The sequence below is a fragment of the Crotalus tigris genome, unplaced genomic scaffold, assembly GCF_016545835.1.
Source record: "Crotalus tigris isolate CLP2741 ecotype Arizona unplaced genomic scaffold, ASM1654583v1 scf7180000020722.197326, whole genome shotgun sequence".
In the NCBI taxonomy this organism is placed as follows: Eukaryota; Metazoa; Chordata; class Lepidosauria; order Squamata; family Viperidae; genus Crotalus; species Crotalus tigris.
The window spans coordinates 168,304-189,162 of NW_024098150.1; the positions used below are offsets into that span (position 1 = coordinate 168,304).

Consider the following 20,859-nt stretch of genomic DNA (forward strand, 5'->3'; position numbering starts at 1 on the left):
CTCTTTTCCTCTTTCTCCTTTCTCTTTTTCTCTTTTTTTTCTGTCTTTTTCTTTCTCTCTCTCCTCTCTCTCTCCTCTCCCCTCTTTCTCTTTTTTCCTTCTTTGCTTCCTTCCTTCCCTCCCTCCCTCCCTCCCTCTCTCTCTCCCTTCCCCTTCCCCTCCCCTTCCCCTTCCCCAGAATTTTCCCAAGTGAGGCCCTCTTTTTAGCTTAGTCTGCCTTTTACTGACAAAGTTATTTCCCCCAACACCAATTTTGCTCCAGTTCTGATCAATTTGTGGAACATTTCTCATGCTGATGGATAGTCCCAGGTGCCTCTCCCCTCATTATTTTGCAATATTCCATTAAGTTTTTATCCTTTCTGAATAAAAAATAGGCGAGGGCTACACCGTAATAATTGTAAGCCACAATACCACAGCAATGGTGTCAACTTTAAGCTCAGATGCAATATAAGAAGAGTTAATGCCAAAAAGATTAGCTGACTCAAAGGTAATATTTTAACAAAAGAATGCGGCCTGAGAAATGATAATTAAGTGGCAGGCTTGCTACATTTGAGGAAAGTGTTTCTGAAGAGAGGAAAACTGCACTGCAAAAAAGAATTTGCACCTAGTACTGCGGTTCTCAACCTGTGGGTCGGGACCCCATTTGGGGTCGAATGACCATTTCACGGGGGTCGCCAAACAACGCAGTCCGCCATTTTTCCCCCTTTTCCTTAGCTGTGCTACTCCCTTTTATTCTATTGGCTTTTGAAAGCCAATAGAATTAGACTCTCTTGAATAGAGTCTAATTTTATTGGCTTTCAAAAGCCAATAGGAATTGTCCAGGCTGTCTCTGCCCTGCTGAGCCCGCCAAAAGTCCCAGTCTGCAAACGGTGCTGCAAGTTGTCTGCAGAGAAGGCGAGCTGTCTGGAAGCTTCCACCCCTCCCTGCTGAGCAACTACTAAAAATGTAAGGAAAAGAGGGCCAGGGGTGGGAGGTGGGAGGCCGGCGGGCACAGGGAGGGTTGCTGGCACGCGTGGGGCCCGGCGGGTGCCTTACCTCCCTTGGGCTGGGCCAGCTGGTGGCCCAGCCGGTGGTCGGCCTGTGCCGTCTCTGCTGCTTGCCAGCTACACCTCGGCTGACGCAGGAGGTGGCACCACGCATGCACGGTGCTCCCGGGCAGGGAAAGTCCTCGACTTACGACCAGTTGGGTACTCCTCGACTTACGACCTGTTGGGGGGTCGCGGCATTAAAAAGGTTGAGAACCACTGACCTAGTAGGACATAGGCCAGTGGTGGTGAAGCTATGGCAGGTGTGCCAGAGGAGGCACTTGGAGCCCTTTCTGTGGGCACGTGTACCTCACTCTTTGGCTAGGTTTTCGCAGAAAAAAGCCATTTCTCAAGCCCTTTCTTAGCCAAAACAAGCGAGCACGCTGTTTTCAGCTTTGAATTATATCAAATCTGACACCAGAAACAGACTAACAGATGACCTGAGTGCTGCATGTATTGCTCTCAAATTTACAAAGTATAAGCCAAGGTTAGACAAGTTATCAGCCTGCATACAACAGCAAAAATCACATTAATTGTTCAAAAGCATGCCAAATGCAAACGTCTACCTTTCAGTAAAAAGTTGTTTGTATCATTGAAAGCTTTGTTACTGTGTTTTTCTTTTAAGACAAAAGATGTTAAATGTACGAGTTGGTTTTTTTTAAATTAAAACCTCAGTATTCAGATTAAATTGCCGTGTTGGCACTTTGCGATAAATAAGTGGGTTGTCTACTCTAGCCTCTTCTTAAAAATCTCCAGTCTGTTTTGTGGGCTGTCCATGAAGACAGGGCTTCCTTCCTTCCTCCCCCCCCCCACAACAAAATGGATCCTTGTCTATATTTAGCTCTTCTATTAGCTGAGATGTCAAAGAGGAAATTGCATTTCGTCCCTGCTAAATTGAAATTGGCAATTTAGCTTGAGGGTTTTTTTTTTTTTTCAAAACGAATGTCTCCTTTGTAGGTTTCGCTACCATCAGGTCCATATCAGGGAAAGCACAGCTGGACAGATGTGTAAAATAAAGTTTATTAGGTCGCAAATCTTGGCCCGGTAAGGCAGAAGGACGTTTCAGGAAAATTGCCTTTGAAGAGGAAAAAGATCCTTTTTTTTTCCACTGTGGAAACCATCTTAACTTCCATTCTTCTAAAGCTCCCCCCATAAGCATATTTGGTTGGATAAATTCTCCATGAAAATTGATTTACTGGTAGTCCTCGGCTTACGACCACAACGGACCCCAATTTTACCGTTGCTAAGTGAGTTCGGCGAATTTTGCCCCCATTTTACGATCTTCCTTACCTGCAGTTGTCAGTAACACAGTTGTTAAGAGAATCTGGCTTCCCCATTGACTTTGCTTATCAGGAGGGTGCAAAAGGGAGTCACATGACCCCGGGACACAGCAACCATCATAAGTATGAACCAGTTGCCAAGCGTCCGGATTTTGATCATGTGACCCTGAGAATGCTGCAACGGTTGTAAGTGCAAAAAAGGGTCATAAATCACTTTTTTCAGCGTGTTGTAACTTCGAACATTCACTAAACAAACTGTTGTAAGTGGAGGACCAGCTTTATTGCAGATTGCAGGAATGTGCAAACTGACACACACAAAAAAGGCCAGACACTTTTACTTGTCCTGAATTTGTGCAAAAAAGTATGGCTGCGTCCAGAGAACATTCTTAACAGTGGTTTATTGATGTATTAATTTTCTGGGTTTGCAAAGCACCTCGAATTATAAATTGCCTAAATTCACTGAGTTTGCACAAGGTAGTAAAAAAGAAACAGTCTAACCAAACTTGACAACAGCTAAATTTCACATGTTGTAGAAATGCAGCTCTGAAGTCTTTATCTGATTGGGTTAAGCATGCTGTGTAAGCCCAGTTAATCTAGAAGAGGGGTGGGGAAACTTGGCTCTTTTATGACTTGTGGACTTCAACTCCCAGAATTCCTGAGCCAGCATGGGGGAATTATGGCCCCTTCATGACTTGTAGACTTCAACTCCCAGAATTCCTGCTCCAGCAATGAAGGAACTAGCAAGCCAACTGTTTGTCCCTGCATTAAACAGGGACAAGGCTACAAAAAGGCAGCTGTCATCTTAATTATTTTTAAAATATCTCCCTTCCGCAGATGGCTCCATGTGCCTAAACTAAGGGTAGGCAACCTTGCTTCTTTTATGACTCGTGGACTTCAACTCCCAGAATTCCTGAGCCAACGTGGCTCAGCTTGGAAACCTCTCCTTTTCCCCTCAGCATGGCTGGCTCAGGAATTCTGGGAGTTGAAGTCTGCAAGTCATGAAGGGGCCATATTTCCCCCATGCTGGCTCAGGAATTCTGGGAGTTGAAGTCCCCGAGTCATGAGGGGGCCGTAGTTCCCCCATGCTGACTGAGGAATTCTGGGAGTTGAAGTCCACGAGTCATGAAGGGGCCATAGTGCCCCCATATTGGATCAGGAATTCTGGGAGTTGAAGTCTACAAGTCATGAAGGGGCCATAGTTCCCCCATGCTGGCTCAGGAATTCTGGGAGTTGAAGTCCACAAGTCATGAAGGGGCCATAGTTCCCCCATGCTGGCTCAGGAATTCTGGGAGTTGAAGTCCACGAGTCATGAAGGGGCCATAGTGCCCCCATATTGGATCAGGAATTCTGGGAGTTGAAGTCCACAAGTCATGAAGGGGCCATAGTTCCCCCATGCTGGCTCAGGAATTCTGGGAGTTGAAGTCCACAAGCCATAAAAGAGCCAAGGTTGCCTATCCCTGGCCCAAACCAAACATTAAAAACAATAACCCTCTTAGGTCCTTGGTTAGGACTTGAACTATTAAGTTCTTACCAGTGCTAGATTGTGAATCGAATTGAAGATTAACCAATAATAATAATAATGTGGTGATAACCGAAGGCTTCTGTGGTCCTTGATACCTAGAAGCCAGCTTCAGATCAAAAGCAGCCACTAGTGACTTCGAAACACCTAACCATTGTCTTGGCCCCAGCATGGAAGAGGTGGGCCAATCTCTGTCTTCTGGAGGGTGTTTTAGATTTCCCAGTTTAACTGGACCTTCAGTCCTGGGAGGCTATGAGTGAAAATAAGTGAATTAGCATTCAGGGCTGTGCACAGATATCCCAAGGGAGACATCACCGGGGTGGAAAAATGACCCCCTGCCATCCAGAGGTCACCGTTTTTTGTGATGTCTGTAATTTTCAATTAATTTAATGGCTTTGTTCTCTCAAGCACACGAGGACAAAAGGGAGGGAGGAAAGAGTGGATGGAGAGACAGAAGGAGAGGAAGGGAGGGAGGGAGGGAGGGAGGGAGGGAGGAAGGAAGGAAGGAAGGAGAGAGGGAGGGAGGGAGGAAGGGCGAGAGGAGTGGAGGACAGTCAGGAGAGAAAGGAAGTAGGAAGGAAGGAGGAAAGGAGAGGAATGGAGGACAGGAAGAGAGGGAGGGAGGGAGGAAGGAGGAAGGAAGGAAGGAGGAGTGGAGGAAAAGAGAGGAGTGGAGGACAGTCAGGAGAGAAAGGAAGGAAAAAGTAAAAGGAAAGAGGAAGGGAAAGAGGAATGGAAGACAGAAAGAAAGGAAAGAAAAGGGGGAAGGGAGGGAGGGAGGAGGAGTGAAGGAGGGGAGAGAGGAGTGGACAGTCAGGAGACAAAGGAAGGAAAAAGGGTGAAAGGAAGGAGGAAGGGAGAAAGGAATGGAAGACAGAAAGAAAGGAAGGAAAAGGGAAGGAAGGAAGAGAGGACTCAAAAGGAGAAAAAAGGAAAAAGGGGAAAGAAAGGAAGAGAGGGAGGGAAAGAAAGAAAGCAAGAAAAAGAAAAAAGGAAGGAAGAAAAGAAAAGAAAGAAAAAGAAAGAAAGAAAGAAAGAAAGAAAGAAAGAAAGAAAGAAAGAAAGAAAGAAAGAAAGAAAGAAGGGATTGGGGAGAGCAAGCTAGGCTGTTTGGCAAACAGCCAGCCAGTTAATTGAGGCTCAAACCATCCATCAAGGTCTTCTTCTAAGCACAGCCAAGCGTGAGGCTGCATTCACTTTTTTGGCAAGCTGACGTCTTTCTCCTCCTGCGTGTGACCCAGCACGCAGCTTTTTTTAGGCACAGCTGTTGGAGAAGGGAGAACCAATATTTGCACAAGCATGGAGAAGGCTCTAAATTTAAGGCTCTGTCTAGCTACACATAGGCCGGGTTAATGCTAAATGCCTGCTCCATTTCTAAAACACTTAATAAGCCGGCCATAATGCCCATTTCCTTGTCTTAATTAAAGTAATGCTGAGATTGGCATGTGTGTGAAGGCTGAAGGAACACAGGTAGTCCTCGACTTACAACCGCTTGTTTCGCGACCGTTCAAAGCTACAACGGCTCTGAAAAAAGGGACTTAACGATCATTTTCCACACTTACGACCGTTGCCGTCTCCCCCCCCCACGGTCATGTGATCAAAATTCCAACCCCTGGCAACCGGCTCATATTTACAACAGCTACTAGTGACCCCCGGATCGTGTGATTTAGCAACCTTCTGGCAAACAAAGTCAACGGGGGAAGCCAGGTTCACTTCACAACCGGGTTACAACTGCAGGGATTCCTTTAACAAACGGTAGCAAGAAAGGTCATAAAATGGGGCAAAATTCACAACTGTCTCACTTAGCGACAAAAGTGTCAGGCTCAGTTGCAGTCGCAAGGTGAGGACTGTACATTTATAGTCAAGGGCAGCAAAATACTACGCGGATCCAGCGCTGTATTTTAACTTGAATCGTCTTTTAAAATTGGGGGGTGGGAGGAATGAAACAGGAGGCAAATCTGCCCCAAAAGAATAAAGCTTATTGTCAAGCTTCATCTTTGATTACAAGGATTCCCTGGCTGGGAGTTCAAGTCTGGGAGTTGAAGTCCACAAGTCATAAAAGGGGCCAAGTTTGAAGACCCCTGTGTTAAACCCCTGTGTTTGGTCACCACAATGTAAAAAAGATGTTGAGACTCTGGAAAGAGTACAGAGAAGAACAACAAAGAGGATAAGGGGACTGGAGGCTAAAACATATAAGGAACGGTTGCTGGAATTGGGTCTGTCTAGTTCAGGGGTAGGCAACCTCAGCTCTTTTATGACTCGTGGACTTCAACTCCCAGAATTCCTGAGCCAGCATGGGGGAAACTTTGGCCCCTTCATGACTCGTGGACTTCAACTCCCAGAATTCCTGAGCTAGTATGGCTCAGCATGGAAACCTCTCCATTTCTCCTCAGCATGGCTGGCTCAGGAATTCTGGGAGTTGAAGTCCACGAGTCATAAAAGAGCCAAGGTTGTCTACCCCTGGTCTAGTGTAATGAAGAGAAGGACGAGGGGGGACATGATAGCTGGGTTCCAATATCTCAGGGGCTGCCACAAAGAAGAGGGAGTCAAGCTATTCTCCAAAGCGCCTGAAGGCAGGACAAGAAGCCACGGGTGGAAACTAACCAAAGAGAGAAGCAACCTAGAACTAAGGAGAAACTTCCTGACAGTTAGAACAATTAATCAATGGAGCAACCTGCCTCCAGAAGCGGTGAATGCTCCAACACTGGAAGTTTTTAAGAAGAGACTGGACAGCCATTTGTCCGAAATGGTATAGGATTTCCTGCCTGAGCAGGGGGTTGGACTAGATGACCACCAAGGTTCCTTCCAACTTTACTATTATTATCGATCATCACACAGTCAGCCAGATGTTCAGACTGGATCTGGCATTTTGTCTACCTATCGAGTCCTTACCCAGGACCTGGGATAGGCAGATGTGGATGTTTGATGGTATTACAGATATCGTCGCAGGATGGAAGCAGTTCCTAGTAAGGCTACCTTTTGCAATTGACTAATAGCGAATTTGTCAATGCCAATGGTGTTCAAGTGGTGCTCCAGTTGTTTTGGGATTGCACCCAAGGAGCCTATCACTATTGGTATTACCCTTGCTTGCTTTTGCCACAGTCTTTCTATTTCTATTTGTAGGTCTTTGTATTTTGTTATCTTCTCCAGTTCTTTCTCTTCTATTCTGCTGTGCTCCAGGCACTGCCACGTTATCCAGACTTTTTTGTCTTTCTTATCGACAATTGTTAAGTCTGGGGTGTTATGTTGCAGGTGCTTGTCTGTTTGAATTCTGAAGTCCCAGAGCAGTTTAATTTTATCATTTTCTATGACTTTCTCTATTTTATGATCCCACCAGTTTTTGCTTACAGGCAAATGATATTTTTTGCAGATCTTCCAATGCACCATTGTTGCTACTTTGTCATGCCGCTGCTTGTAATCAGTTGTGCAATCTTCTTGCAACAGCTTACCAAGTGGTCCACTGTTTCTTCAGCTTCTTTGCATAGGCGGCACTTACTGTCTGTTGCTGTCTTCTCAATTTTGACTTTGTATGCATTTGTCCTTAAGGCTTGGTCTTGTGCAGCCAGAATTAGTCCCTCGGTCTCTTTCTTCAATTTTCCTGCTCTTAGCCATTGCCAGGTTTTATTATTATCTGCTTTCCCAGCTATTTTTTTCATGTATTGGCCATGTAGTGCTTTGTCTTCCCATGCCTCTATTCTGTTCTTCATTTGGTCTTTCTTGTAGGCCAGTTTGGTCTCTCCAGTAGTCAGTAAGCCTTCCTGATATACTAATTTCAGTGCATCTTCATCATTGTTCTTCAGATATTCTTCCAAAGCCATTTTTTCTTCTTCAACCATCTGATGTACTTGTAGCATTCCACACCCACCTATTTGCCTTGGTAGATAAAGTCTGTCAATGTTGTTGTTGTTGTTGTTATTATTATTATTATTATTATCATCATCATCATCTTCTCATCTTGGGGTTGATTGCTGGTGAGGCGGTGTTTTCTCCTTTTGCTTTCCTTTTGGGTTTTTGAATTGTCTCTTTTGAAGGGTATGTAGACGTTGTTTATCTATAGGTGTCTGTGGATGGCCCGTTTTTCTCAGGGCCTCCATGCACTCTCCAGTATTTTTGGACTTGGCTTGGTCTATTTAGGATGCTCAGAGTTTTCCAGCTGAAACTGTAGTTACATCTGTCCATGTGCTGGGCAATTAACGAGTTTTCAGCATGTTCCCTGACTGCTAGTTGGTGTTCATGGACGCACTTGGCTAATCTTCTGTCTGTTTAAGCACTTGAGCACTTGAAGCATCACACATCTTGATGTAAGCACTGTTAGATCCCTGCTTGAACCGTCCTCTTTAGGCAATGACTTTTTAACTAACTGTGGTTATTCTGGGTTCTTGAGAGGCACTGTGGAATCCATGGGTGAAGAAAAGGAGCAGACAAATCTTGCAAGCAGAGAGGAAGACATGGAAAAGGGGAATGCATGCGTGATAAATACAGTTAGTCCTCAACTTATGACCCAGAATTTCTGTTGCTAAGTCAGAGATCTGTTCAGTGCATTTTGCTCCGGGTTACAACGTTCCTTGCCACCGTTGTTAAACGAATCACTACAATTCTTAACTTAGTAGCAGGGTTGTTAAGTGAATCTAGCTTCCCCGTTGACTTTATGTATCAGAAGGTCCCAAAAGAGGATCACGTGATTCCGGGACCCTGCAACTGTCATAAATATGAGTCACTTGCCAAGAATCTGAATTCTGATCGTGGGACAACAGGGATGCTGCAATGGTTATAAAGGTGAAAACTGGTCATAAATCGTTTTTTCTCAGTGCTGTTGTGACTTTGAACAGTCACTAAACGAACCGTTGTAAGTTGAGGACTACCTGTACTTAGAAGCTAGAGTATGGCAGTGAAGAAAGGGAAGTGTTTAAACCAGGGGTAGGCAACCTTGGCGCTCTTATGACCATGCTGGCTGAGGAATTCTGGGAGTTGAAGTCCATAGGTCATGAAGGGGGCCATAGATCCTCATGCTGGCTCAGGAATTCTGGGAATTGAAGTCCATCAGTCATGAAGGGGCCATAGTTCCCCCATACTGGCTCAGGAATTCTGGGAGTTGAAGTCCACAGGTCATGAAGGGGCCATAGTTTCCCCATGCTGGCTCAGGAATTCTGGGAGTTGAAGTCCACAAGTCATGAAGGGGGCCATAGATCCTCATGCTGGCTCAGGAATTCTGGGAGTTGAAGTCCATGAGTCATGAAGGGGGTCGTAGTTCCCCCATGCTGGCTCAGGAATTCTGGGAGTTGGTCCATGAGTCATGAAGGGGCCATAGTTCCTCCATGCTGGCTCAGGAATTCTGGGAGTTGAAGTCCACAAGTCATGAAGGGGCCATAGTTTCCCCATGCTGGCTCAGGAATTCTGGGAGTTGAAGTCCATGAGTCATAAAAGAACCAAGGTTGCCTACCCCTGGTTTAAACGATAGTTTCCCAACCTGGGCAAATTGAAGGTGAGTGGACTTCAACCCCCAGAATTCTCAGCAATGACTATGGTAGCTATGGAATTGTGGAAGTTGTAGTCCGTCTACAGGGAGTGCTTGACTGACGCTCACAGCTGAGCCCAAAATTCCTCTTGCTAAGCAAGATAGTTCTTAAGTGAGTTTTGTCCCATTTTGCAACTTTTCTTGCCACTGTTGTTAAGCGAATTATTGCAGTTGGGAAGTTACTAACACAATTGTTAAGCTTCCCCATTGACTTCGCTAATCAGAAACTGATCACATGACCCCCGGAACACTGCAACGGTCATAAATACGAGCCCGTTTCCAAGCAACCGAATTCATATAACCACGGGGATGCTGCAACAGTCGCAAGTGTGAAAAACGGTCGTAAGTCACTTTTTTCAATGCCGGTGTCACTTTGCCTAGTCCAGGGGTAGGCAACCTTGGCTCTTTTATGACTCGTGGACTTCAGCTCCCAGAATTCCTGAGCCAGCCATGCTGAGGGGAAAGGGAGAGGTTTCCAAGCTGAGCCATGCGGGCTCAGGAATTCTGGGAGTTGAAGTCCATGAATCATGAAGGGGCCATAGTTCCCCCATGCTGGCTCAGGAATTCTGGGAGTTGAAGTCTGCAAGTCATGAAGGGACCATAGTTCCCCCATGCTGGCTCAGGAATTCTGGGAGTTGAAGTCCACGAGTCATGAAGGGGCCCTAGTTCCCTCACGCTGGCTCAGGAATTCTGGGAATTGAAGTCCACAAGTCATGAAGGGGCCATAGTTTCCCCATGCTGGCTCAGGAATTCTGGGAGTTGAAGTCCCTGAGTCATGAAGGGGCCAAAGTTCCCCATGCTGGCTCAGGAATTCTGGGAGTTGAAGTCCACGAGTCATGAAGGGGCCAAAGTTCCCCCATGCTGGCTCAGGAATTCTGGGAGTTGAAGTCCCCGAGGCATAAAAGAGCCAAGGTTGCCTACCCCTGGCCTAGTCCCACCAAGCGAATGGTTGTTAAATCGAGGATTACGTGTAAATAAAAGAAAAAAAACAAAGTGATGCCCTCAAGAAGTGCGCAGATCCCATCCACAGCTCGCTGACAGCCTGTGATTAAAGATTACCATTCTTTCCTGCTTTTAAAATTCTAATCCCAGGCCTCCACTCTCTTTTCTTGGCATCCCTTCTGAAATGGATTTGACAAGTACATGCTCTTCTTGGCTCAGAGGCGCATGATGTGAGAAACAGATCTTAAAGTCAGCGTGCCCCAGTGTGCTCTTTCCCACATATAAAACAGATGTTTGCTTAGGAGAGGAAGATTGTAAGGTCATCAAGCTCTTGGCATCTGGCCTTGTAAAGTTGCCCTAGAGCAGTGTTTCTCAACCTTGACAATTTTAAGGCATGTGGACTTCAACTCCCAGAATTCCACAGCCAGCAATGCTGGCTGTGGAATTCTGGGAGTTGAAGTCCACGTGCCTTAAAATGGTCAAGGTTGAGAAACACTGCCCTAGAGCAGTGTTTCTCAACCTGGGTGACTTTTAAAATGTGTGGACTTCATCTCCCAGAGTTCCCCAGAAGCCCACAAATCTTTTTATTATTATTATGAAAAGTTTTAAAGATTTTATACAATATATACCCCAAATCCCTCCCACCCCTCCCCCACTTCCCAGAGTTGATTACAGGGTTACAAATAAACAATCATAATCTAACTAACATTACCCAACTATACAAACAATCAAATCCATAACATACTTTAACTCCTTTTCAAAATAAATATTAACAAGTTAAATACGAAAATAATAATATAATTAAACCATAAAACTAAAACTAATATAAATTCTACCATATTAAACTATTAATAATAATCTAAAATTTACTCATAAGCTAGAAATCAGTGTTTCTCAACCTTGACCATTTTAAGGCATGTGGACTTCAACTCCCAGAATTCCACAGCCAGCATTGCTGGCTGTGGAATTCTGGGAGTTAAAGTCCACATGCCTTAAAATTGTCAAGGTTGAGAAACACTGCTAGATAATACTTTTTAGTCTCCTATTTATTCTGAATATAATCTATCCATCTTCTCCAAACCGAGATATATCTTTCTTGTGAATAGAAGAAGCTCACAAATCTTGAAGCAATATTGACTGTGGGATTTTGGGAGTTGAAGCCCACACATCTTGAGGCAGGCTAGCTGGGGATTTCTGGGAGTTGAAGTCCAAACATCATGAAGCTTGTTGGCTAGGGAATTCTGGGAGTTGAAATCCACATATTTTGAAGCATGCTGGCTGGGGAATTCTGGGAGTTGAAGTCTGCATCTTGAAGTAATATTGACTGTGGGATTCTGGGTGTTGTCCACACATCTTGGAGCATGCTGACTGGGGAATTCTGGGAGTGAAGTTTACACATCTTGAAACATGCTAGCTGGGGAATTCTGGGAGTTGAAGTCCACACGTCTTGAAGCATATTGTCTGGGGAATTCTGGGAATTGACATCCATGCATCTTGAAGCATGCTAGCTAGGAAATTCTGGGAGTTGAAGCCCACACAACCTAGAATTGTCAAGCACGAGAAACAAGGCCTTAGACAAACTTAACCTTGGCGCATTGCAACTTTAAGCCACTGCTAAAACCTGTACTGTATAGTGTTTTTCCACTCTTCTTTCGCCAGGCACCTTGGATCCAACCCTTAAAATTTTTCCGCAGTGCCTGAATCGATGCTCTACAAGGACAATCTGTGATATCCGAAGAGGCAAATCATCTTCAAATTTCACTTGCTGTCCGTGAAAAGCACAAACAGATTCAGGAGACAATGCCAGTGTCAGAGCCTGTTCCAATCTGGGTGAAACATCAGGGTTTATTTGCTCAATGTGATAATGAAGGGCTTGGCAGGATGGCTGAGATGCTTGATAAAAGGAAATGCTTGTAATTAAAGTTCGGAACTGACTGGCATCAATGTGATGATTGCTAATTTAAGATGGTTTTAAAAGCGAACTGGACAAATTCAAACAGATCCGTCTCTCAGAGGCCTCTCATCGTAATGACCATTTATTACCTTGTGAGTCAAAATAATCCTTAAATCTGAACTGTGGATAAGAAATACAAGTAGTCCTCGACGTTACGACCACAACTGAGCCTACAATTTTCTGTTGCTGAGTGAAACGTGTGTTAAGTGAGTTTTGCCCCCATTTTGCCTCTTTTCTGGCGACAGCTGTTCAGTGAATCAATGCAGCTGATAAATTAGGAACACGGTTGTTAAGTGAATCTGCTTTCCCCATTGACTTTGCTTGTCAGAAGGTCACAAAAAGTGACCCCAGGAGGTTGCAGTTGTCATAAATATAATGAGTCAATTGCCAAGGGCAGGGGTAGGCAATCTTCGCTCTTTTATGACTGGTGGACTTCAACTCCCAGAATTCCTGAGCCAGCCATGCTGAGGAGAAATGGAGAGGTTTCCATGCTGAGCCATGCTGGCTCAGGAATTCTGGGAGTTGAAGTCCACAAGTCATAAAAGAGCCAAGGTTGCCTACCCCTGGCCAAGGGTCTGGATTTTGATCCCATGACCATGGAGATGCTACAGCAGTTGTTAAGTGTGAAAAACAGTCATAAGTCACTTTTTCGGTGATGTTGTAACTTCGAACAGTCCCTAAATGAACGGTTGTAAGTCGAGGTATAATATAAGTTGAGGTACAGCAGGGGTCTTCAAACTTGTCCCTTTTATGACTTGTGGACTTCAACTCCCAGAATTCCTCAGCCAGCCTGTAGGCTGAGAAATGCTGGTTTTATCTAGGACAGAGGTGGGGAACTATGGCCCCATAGGAATTCTGGGAGTTGAAGTCCACAAGTCATAAAAGGGCCAAGTTTGAAGACCCCTGAGGTATAGGGTCACCCGCTAGAGCAGAGGGTTGGACTACATTACCATTTCAACAAATGCATGTCCAATCTCTTCTTAAAATCCTCCAGTGATGGAGCACCTACAACCTCTGGTGGCAAGCTGTTCCACTGGTTAATTATTCTCACTGTTAGGAAGTTTCTCCTTAATTCCCTGTTGTTTCTCTCCTTGATTAGTTTCCATCCAATTGTATCTTGTTCTGCCCTCAGGTACTTTTGAAATAAATTGACACTCCCCCCCCTTCTTTGTGGCAGGCCCTCAAATACTGGAACGCTGCTATCATGTCTCCTGTAGTCCTTCTTTTCTCTAGACTAGCCATTCCCAAATCCTGCACCTGTTCTTCATATGTTGTAGTCTCCAGAGCCTTAATCATCTTAGTCAGTGTTTCCCAAACTTGACAATTTTAAGGCATGAGGACTTCAACTCCCAGAATTCCACAGCCAGCAACGCTGGCTGTGGAATTCTGGGAGTTGAAGTCCTCATGCCTTAAAATTGTCAAGTTTGGGAAACACTGATCTTAGTTGATGGTTAAAGATCGCATCTGATGGATGTGGTCTGTGTGTGCTTGTTTGCATTTCATTGTATTGAATAATTCATCATAAATAAAAACTGCAGAACTTAATTACAGTAATTACAGTAGAGTAATTGGTTGGTTTTCACTTTAAAATCTACTTTTCCATTTTTATTAGTGCTCTAAAATTGATTTACTTCGTATGTTCCACCTGCCCCTTGAATTCCCATTGTATCAACTTTAGTGTAGTCTGGCTTGACCAACTTGGAAAGCCTTGTAACATACAAACATGCTAAATAAATGTTTCTCCAGACTGAGCTTCCACAAACCTACTAACTCAGCCGTTTGTCATCTAGGATCAGAGTGTACTGACAATACTCCTCAATCACAGCTCTGCATTCATTGCCCATTCGAGGTTATTTCCAGCCAATTCGAGATCATTCCAAGAGGTTTTTTGGGGTCGGGCAGAAAAAAATCATTTACAGATATTGTGTAGGACATGTTCTGTCTTCTTTCTGACAAAAACAACATTGTTTAGTAAACTGGGCTCTGGGTTTTGGAACTTCTGGTCTCTTACTTAGCAGCCCTACCTAAAAGCCAAAAATATCATGGTTAATAGGGGCTTGCTATCTTGCAAAAATCTAACAGATGGGAAGGACAAATCCCTAACTCCAGCTACCATAAAACTAAAGCTGAATGATTCAGAAGGAATGCCTCAGACTTTATGCGAGCATAGCACCTCCCAGCTGCTTCTGAAAGCAACCGTCTCTTCTTTTTTTAAGCTTTCCGAAAGCAACTCTGAAAAAAGATAGGCTGCCTGAAGAGTTGTTTTCAATAGCTGACTCATTAAAACAGCCCCATCCCTTTGTTTAAGTTGATGTAGAAGGCTGAAAAGAGACTCATTAAAGCAGCCCCATTGCTTTGTTTACGCTCAGGTGCAAGTCTGAAAAACAGACAGGGTGGCTAGAAGAGTTGTTTTCATGAGCCGACTCATTAAAGCAGCACTATCTCTTTGTTTAAAATCATGTGGAGGTCTGAAAAAAAAGGGGGATAGGGCTGTGTTAATCGGCAAGTCCAAAGCAGCTCAGGCGCAAGTCTGGGAAAAAAAATGGGGCTGCTTGAAGAGCTGTTTTCATCAGCTGACTCATTAAAGCAGCCCCATCTTCTTGTTTTAGCTGATGTGGCGGTGTGAAAAAAGATGGGGCTGCTTAAAGAGCTGTTTCCAATGAGACGACTCTTTAAAGCAGCCCCATCTCTTTGTTTAAACTCATGTGGAAGTCTGGAGGCTGGGGGGAAAGAGATGGGGCTGTATTAATTAATAGCAAGTCCAAAGCAGCTCTTTTGAATCATTCCCAGGCGCGCGCAGCTCCCGCATAAACCCATAATGTGTTTTGACAATCCCCGCTGTATTAGGACACACAAATGAATTAGCATGCATCTCTTGACACACATTTCAGCCAACAGGCTTCAAAACAAGTCCTCTGGATGTTTTCTCTCCTGCTGTGATTTATTTGTCTCCGAAATTGCAGCCGATGCGACCGACAGTGTCATCCCCTCCTCTGCTGAAGTACAAATCACTCAAAACTGGGTGGATTTGTCACCTGTGTCTCTTGAAGTTGCAATGATGCCCTAACGATAATGTTGAATGTCAGAATTAGCCATTGGAGAAGGACAACTACAGGAACTCCTCAACGTACGACCAGAACGGACCCCCCCCCAGATTTCTGTGGCTAAGTGAAACTTTTGTGAAGTGAGTTTTGCCCCATTTTAAGACTTTTCTTGACACGTCGTTAGGTGAATCACTGCAGTTGTTAGGAATATGGTTGTTAAGTGAATCTGACTCCCTCCCGTTGACTTTGCTCGTCAGAAGGTCGCAAAAGGGGATCACATGACCCCAGGAGACTGCAACCGTCATAAGTACGTGTCAATTGCCAAGCGTCTGAATTTCGATCATGCTGCAACGGTCGTCAATGTGAAAAACAGTGGTAAGTCAGTTTTTTTCAGTACCGTTGTAACTTAGAGCAGTCACTAAATGAACTGTTGTAAGTTGAGGACTACATCTGTTGACCCGGGGAAGCGTCTGTTCCCCTTCCTCTTCCTCGTTTACTGAAAGAGACCCTGAGTTTCTCTCCAAGAGGAAGAAATAGCAGGAGGAAAATCGCAAGATTTGGGCGTAGCGCTCCGGCCTCAAGTGTTGGCCAGCTTATTGATTTCTTTAAGAAGTTAATAAGATGCCCCAATCTGTTTATACCTCTGGGCAGTTTCCAGAATACCAATTTAAAAAAAAAAACCAATTAAAAACAAAGAATGACGACATCTGAAAGGAAGAGAAAAAATTTCCGACAATGGACAGGTGACACGGAAACACAAAATGTTTTTTTGACAACATTAGAGAAGAGACAGGATTTTTTAAAAACAGGAAGAAGACCCTCTCCCTTTATAGTTTTATGCAAATGAGAATGGATGTGATTGGGTGCAGCTGCCCGGCATTTCATTGGGTAATGACAAGAGCAATGTAGGTCGTCCTCGAGTTACAGTCATTCATTTAGTGACTGTTCAAAGTTACGACGAAAAAAGGGACTTATTGTTTTTCACACGTATGACCGTTGCATCGTTCCCCAGGGGTCATGTGATCAAAATTCAGACACTTGGCAACTGACAGGTGTTTATGACGGTTGCGCTGTCCCGGGGTCCTGTGATCACCATTTGTAACCTTCCCAGCTGGATTCTGACAAAGAAAAATCAATGGGGGAAGCCAGATTCACTTAACAACGGGAGTGATTCACTTAAAAACTGTGGCAGAAACAATCATAAAGTCAGGTGCAAGTCACTCAACAACCGCCTCGCTTAACAACGGAAAAATTTGGCTCAATCTGGGTCGTAAATGGAGGATTTATGATTAAAGACCTGAAGACTAAAACATGTTAAGAACGTCTATGGCAGTGTTTCTCAACCTTGACAATTTTAAGGCATGTGGACTTCAACTCCCAGAATTCCACATCCAGCATTGCTGGCTGTGGAATTCTGGGAGTTGAAGTCCACATGCCTTAAAATTGTCAAGGTTGAGAAACACTGGTCTATGGAGACTCTACATCATCCAGGTCAGGGGTGTCAAACTCAATTTCATTGAGGGCCGCATCAGTATTGCGGTTGCCCTTGGGGGGCCGGGTGGGTGTGGCCAGGGTGGGCGTGGATGGAGTGGGTGTGGCCTACTGGGTGGGCGTGGCCAGCTCTACATTGTTCGCGTCAAGGGTGCCTGTGGGGGCCTGGGCAGGAGTGGGACAGATCTGAGGGTCTCTGGCAGAAGGGGGTGGGACCGGGGCAAGCACCAAGGCATGGTGCTTTTCTTCATTCCTCACAAAGGGGTGACACCTCCCCAGCATGCACCCAGGAGCGGGGCCAATGCAGCAGGGGCTGGTTCCTCGCTGTTTCCAGACAGCCTCGTGGAGCTAAGACTGAATGCGTTTCAGCACAGATGGCCACCACAAAATTGTACATTGGCTCCCGGCCGGCCTGGGCCAGGGCCAAGGCAGCGGGGGCCGTTCCCTCAGTTTCCAGGATGGCTTCGCCGGCCATGTCTGATCCAGATCATGGTTGTCCCAAAGGTGCTTTTTTTCAGGAGGCAATTGGACTGCCTTGTTTTTCTTTGAAGACATTTTGCTTCTCATCCCAAGAAGCTTCTTCAGGTTCTGATTGAATGGTCAGGGAAATGGAAGGATTTATACTCCTTGCAGACAGCTGGTCATTTGTATTCTTTTAGAGCAGGGGTCTTCAAACCTGGCCTCTTTTATGACTGCTGCACTTCAACTCCCAGAATTCCTCAGCCAGCATGGGGGAACTATGGCCGCTTCATGACTTGGGGACTTCAACTCCCAGAATTCCTGAGCCAGCCATGCTGAGGGGAAAGGGAAAGGTTTCCAAGCTGAGCCATGCTGGCTGAGGAATTCCGGGAGTTGAAGTCCACAAGTCATAAAAGAGCCAAGGTTGCCTACCCCTGGACTATTGTAACCAATCCTGAGACAGTTGCTTCTGTTTCCAAGAATTCAAATTCAATTCTCTTTTTTTCTGTGTCTTCCAGGCCTGGAAGAAACGATGGTTTATCCTTCGCAGCGGCCGGATGAGCGGCGATCCTGACGTCCTGGAGTACTACAAAAACAATCACTCCAAGAAGCCTCTGCGCGTGATCAACCTCAGCTTTTGTGAACAGGTGGACGCCGGGTTGACCTTCAACAAGAAGGAGCTGCAGGACAGTTTCGTCTTTGACATCAAGACCAGCGAGAGGACTTTCTACCTGGTGGCCGAAACGGAGGACGAAATGAACAAATGGGTGAGGAGCATCTGCCAAATCTGCGGGTTCAACCAGTCTGAAGACCATTCAGGTGAGTTCCGTGTTTCGCGTCGGGGGAGGGAGGGATCAAACCTAGTTGGACTAGATGACCTCCAAGGTCCCCTCCAACTTTATTATTATTTTTATTAAATATTTCGGGCAGAGGAGGCGGGCGACAAACTGGGAAGCGGAGGTAGGAAGGTTGGACATCAACACAGCAGCACAACAAAATAACAGAGCGGGAAGGGACCTTGGAGGTCATCTAGTCCAACCCCCTGCTCAAGGAGGAAACATTATAGCAGTGGTGGCAAAGCTATGGCACGCGTGCCAGAGGCGGCACTCAGAGGCCTCTCTGTGGGCATGCGCACCATGCCCCAGAGATGGCAACTGTCCTTCTTCAACCAGCCGCCTGCTAACTCGCCGAGGTCCCACGTGGCCGGATGCATCCCAGCATGGCTTGTTTCCCTCCCCCCCCCCCCATCCCATCCCTCCTGGCCTCGCGTGCTCTCCTTTTCCCAGGCATGACCCACTGCATCGCCTCCTCAGCTGTCGGCCAGCCGTCCACCTCAGAGGCGGCTTCTCTGAACTGCTGGGGACGGGCTGTGGAGCCCGAATGCGCCGGTCGACGGGCTGGCAGGCTGTGGCTGCTGACAGACACTGTCGGCCCCCATGCGCTCGCTGGCCTCTGTGTGCGGGGGCCGATGATGTCAGGCAGCAGCAGCCCCAGCCCTTGCCTCATCTTGCCCTGCGACAATGGCACCCCCGCCCTGCCTCGCCTCACCCCTCAGGATGAGTCTCCTGCCCACCGCCCACCTGCCAGAGACCCCCTGGATCTCCCCCAACCCTGCCCGGCCCCCACAGGCTCCCTCCCCACAAGCAACATTGAGGTGATCATGCCCACCTTGGCCACACCCACCCAATCTGCCATGACCACCACAGCCACGCCCACCCAGTGGGCCACGCCCACCTGGGACCGGCGATAAATAAGTGGGTTTTGGGTTGCAGTTTGGGCACTCGGTCTCTAAAAGCTTCGCCATCACTGTCTTATAGGGTTTCCTGTTTGAGCAGGAGGTTGGACTAGAAAACCTCCAAGGTCCCTTCCATTATTCTGTGTTCTGTACATCAGGCCTTTACAACCTTTTCACCCATTGTGCCACTTTTAGGATATGGCAGCATCCGAGTACCAACAGTCGCCTAGCAAGGTGTCAAAAACTTGATGACAAAAAAAGAAAGGAAAAAAGTGATCAAGTACAGGTAGTCCTCAACTTACAACGGTTCGCTTAGTGACTGTTCGAAGTTACAATGGCACTGAAAAAAGTGCCCCCCAAGCCACAGCCGAGCAAGGCACCTGCCTACCCATCCAGTGGCGCTCTTCCTCCTGTCCGAGGTTTTCATTGTTGTGAGCATTTCTATTGAGGATTGGCAGCGGGGGTGGGGTGGGGTGGGGGGGTGTTTGATTTTTATTCCCCCCCATCTGCTGGGTGGTTGCAGCAGGTTTTGGTCACTTCACATTACCTGGGACACTGTGACCGTTATAAATATGAATCAGTTGCCAAGCATCTGAAGGTAAATCACAAGACCTTGAAGATGCTACAACATTCCAGCTGATTGGTGCTTCTTCAGGGCTCAGCAGAAGCGCCAGGATCAGCGCTGAGCTCCAGCTGGAGCCTGACGCCGATCCTGGCGCTTCCGCTGAGCCCTGACAGCCCTGCAGCTCCAGCCGTCTCTCGGTCAGGCTTGTGCAGTGCTGCCACCGGTTCAGCTCATTCCCCTTCCCCGCTACCACTTTTCTAGGATGGTCACGTACCACCTGCCAGGTGCCAATGTACCACAGGTGGTACCCGTACCCCTGGTTGAAAAGACCTGCTGTACATCATAGTTAAAAACCAGAGATGTTTCTTCTGAGTTGAAAATGTGTTGTGTTTGAGGATGTTTGAATGGTGTGCATTTGCTTTCCTTTGCTCTGTGGGCGATAGCAGTTTTCCCCCAACAACTATCAGATGTCCCCGGAATGAAATGTTTAATCCAGATGTTGGTGTAATGAAATGTTTAATCCAGATGTTGGTGTTCATGGAGGGTTTTAAAGGTGGGAACGAGACTGTAAATCCTTTGGAGAGCAAACGGCTCCAAGTCTTACATTTGCCAACTCACTCAAACTCCAAAACCACGTGACCCAAAAAGTGGTTTTGCTCCTGACGTTTAACTGCACAATTCAGCCTTTTTATTTTTGTTTTCGGGGCGAGGGGGGGCAGAGGCAGGAAATGGGGTGAGATGGTGTCCCAGGCAGAGGCCTCATGCTAACTACTCTTAGCAATAGCACATAGGCTTCTATACCGCTTCCCAGTGCTTTACAGCCCTCTCTAAGCGGTTTACAAATGTCAGCCTATTTGCCCCCAACAATCTGGGTCCTCGTTTTACTGACCTCGGAAGGATGGAAAGCTGAGTCAACCCTTGAGCCGGTCAGGATCAAACTCCTAACTATGGGCAGAGTTTGCCTTCTAACCACCAGGGCTCTTAGAAACAGGTGATCCATTTGCTCTAAGTCAGTGATGGCGAACCTTTTAGAGACCGAGTGCCCAAACTGCAACCCAAAACCCACTTATGCATCGTTGGGTGCTGGCTGGGCATGGCCCACTGGCTGGGCGTGGCTGCGGTGGTCACGGCAGACTGGGTGGGACTAAAAAGTTCAATCAATCAATTCCAACTTTGCAAGATCTTTTTTTTTCCCGCGAGAAGTTGAAATTGAGTGATTGATTGAACCTTTTTTTTTTTGCACATGGCAGCGGAGGCCTAAAGCAAAAAGGTTTTATAAAACCCAGCTGAAGGCCTAGCGTGCCCACAGAGAGGGCTCTTGAGTGCCGCC

The 20,859-nt window shown here is 46.2% G+C and overlaps 1 protein-coding gene across 1 annotated transcript in view; it reads left to right on the forward strand.

The window, feature by feature from the left end:
• The window catches only part of LOC120319396 (GRB2-associated-binding protein 2-like), an 87,495-nt gene extending 68,301 nt beyond the window's left edge, over positions 1–19,194 (forward strand). The window contains exons 2-3 of the mRNA XM_039368219.1: positions 17,748–18,048; positions 19,160–19,194. Of these exons, the coding sequence (XP_039224153.1) occupies positions 17,748–18,048; positions 19,160–19,194 (336 nt within the window). The remainder of the gene's footprint in view (positions 1–17,747; positions 18,049–19,159) is intronic.
• The last annotated feature ends 1,665 nt before the right edge of the window (positions 19,195–20,859 follow it).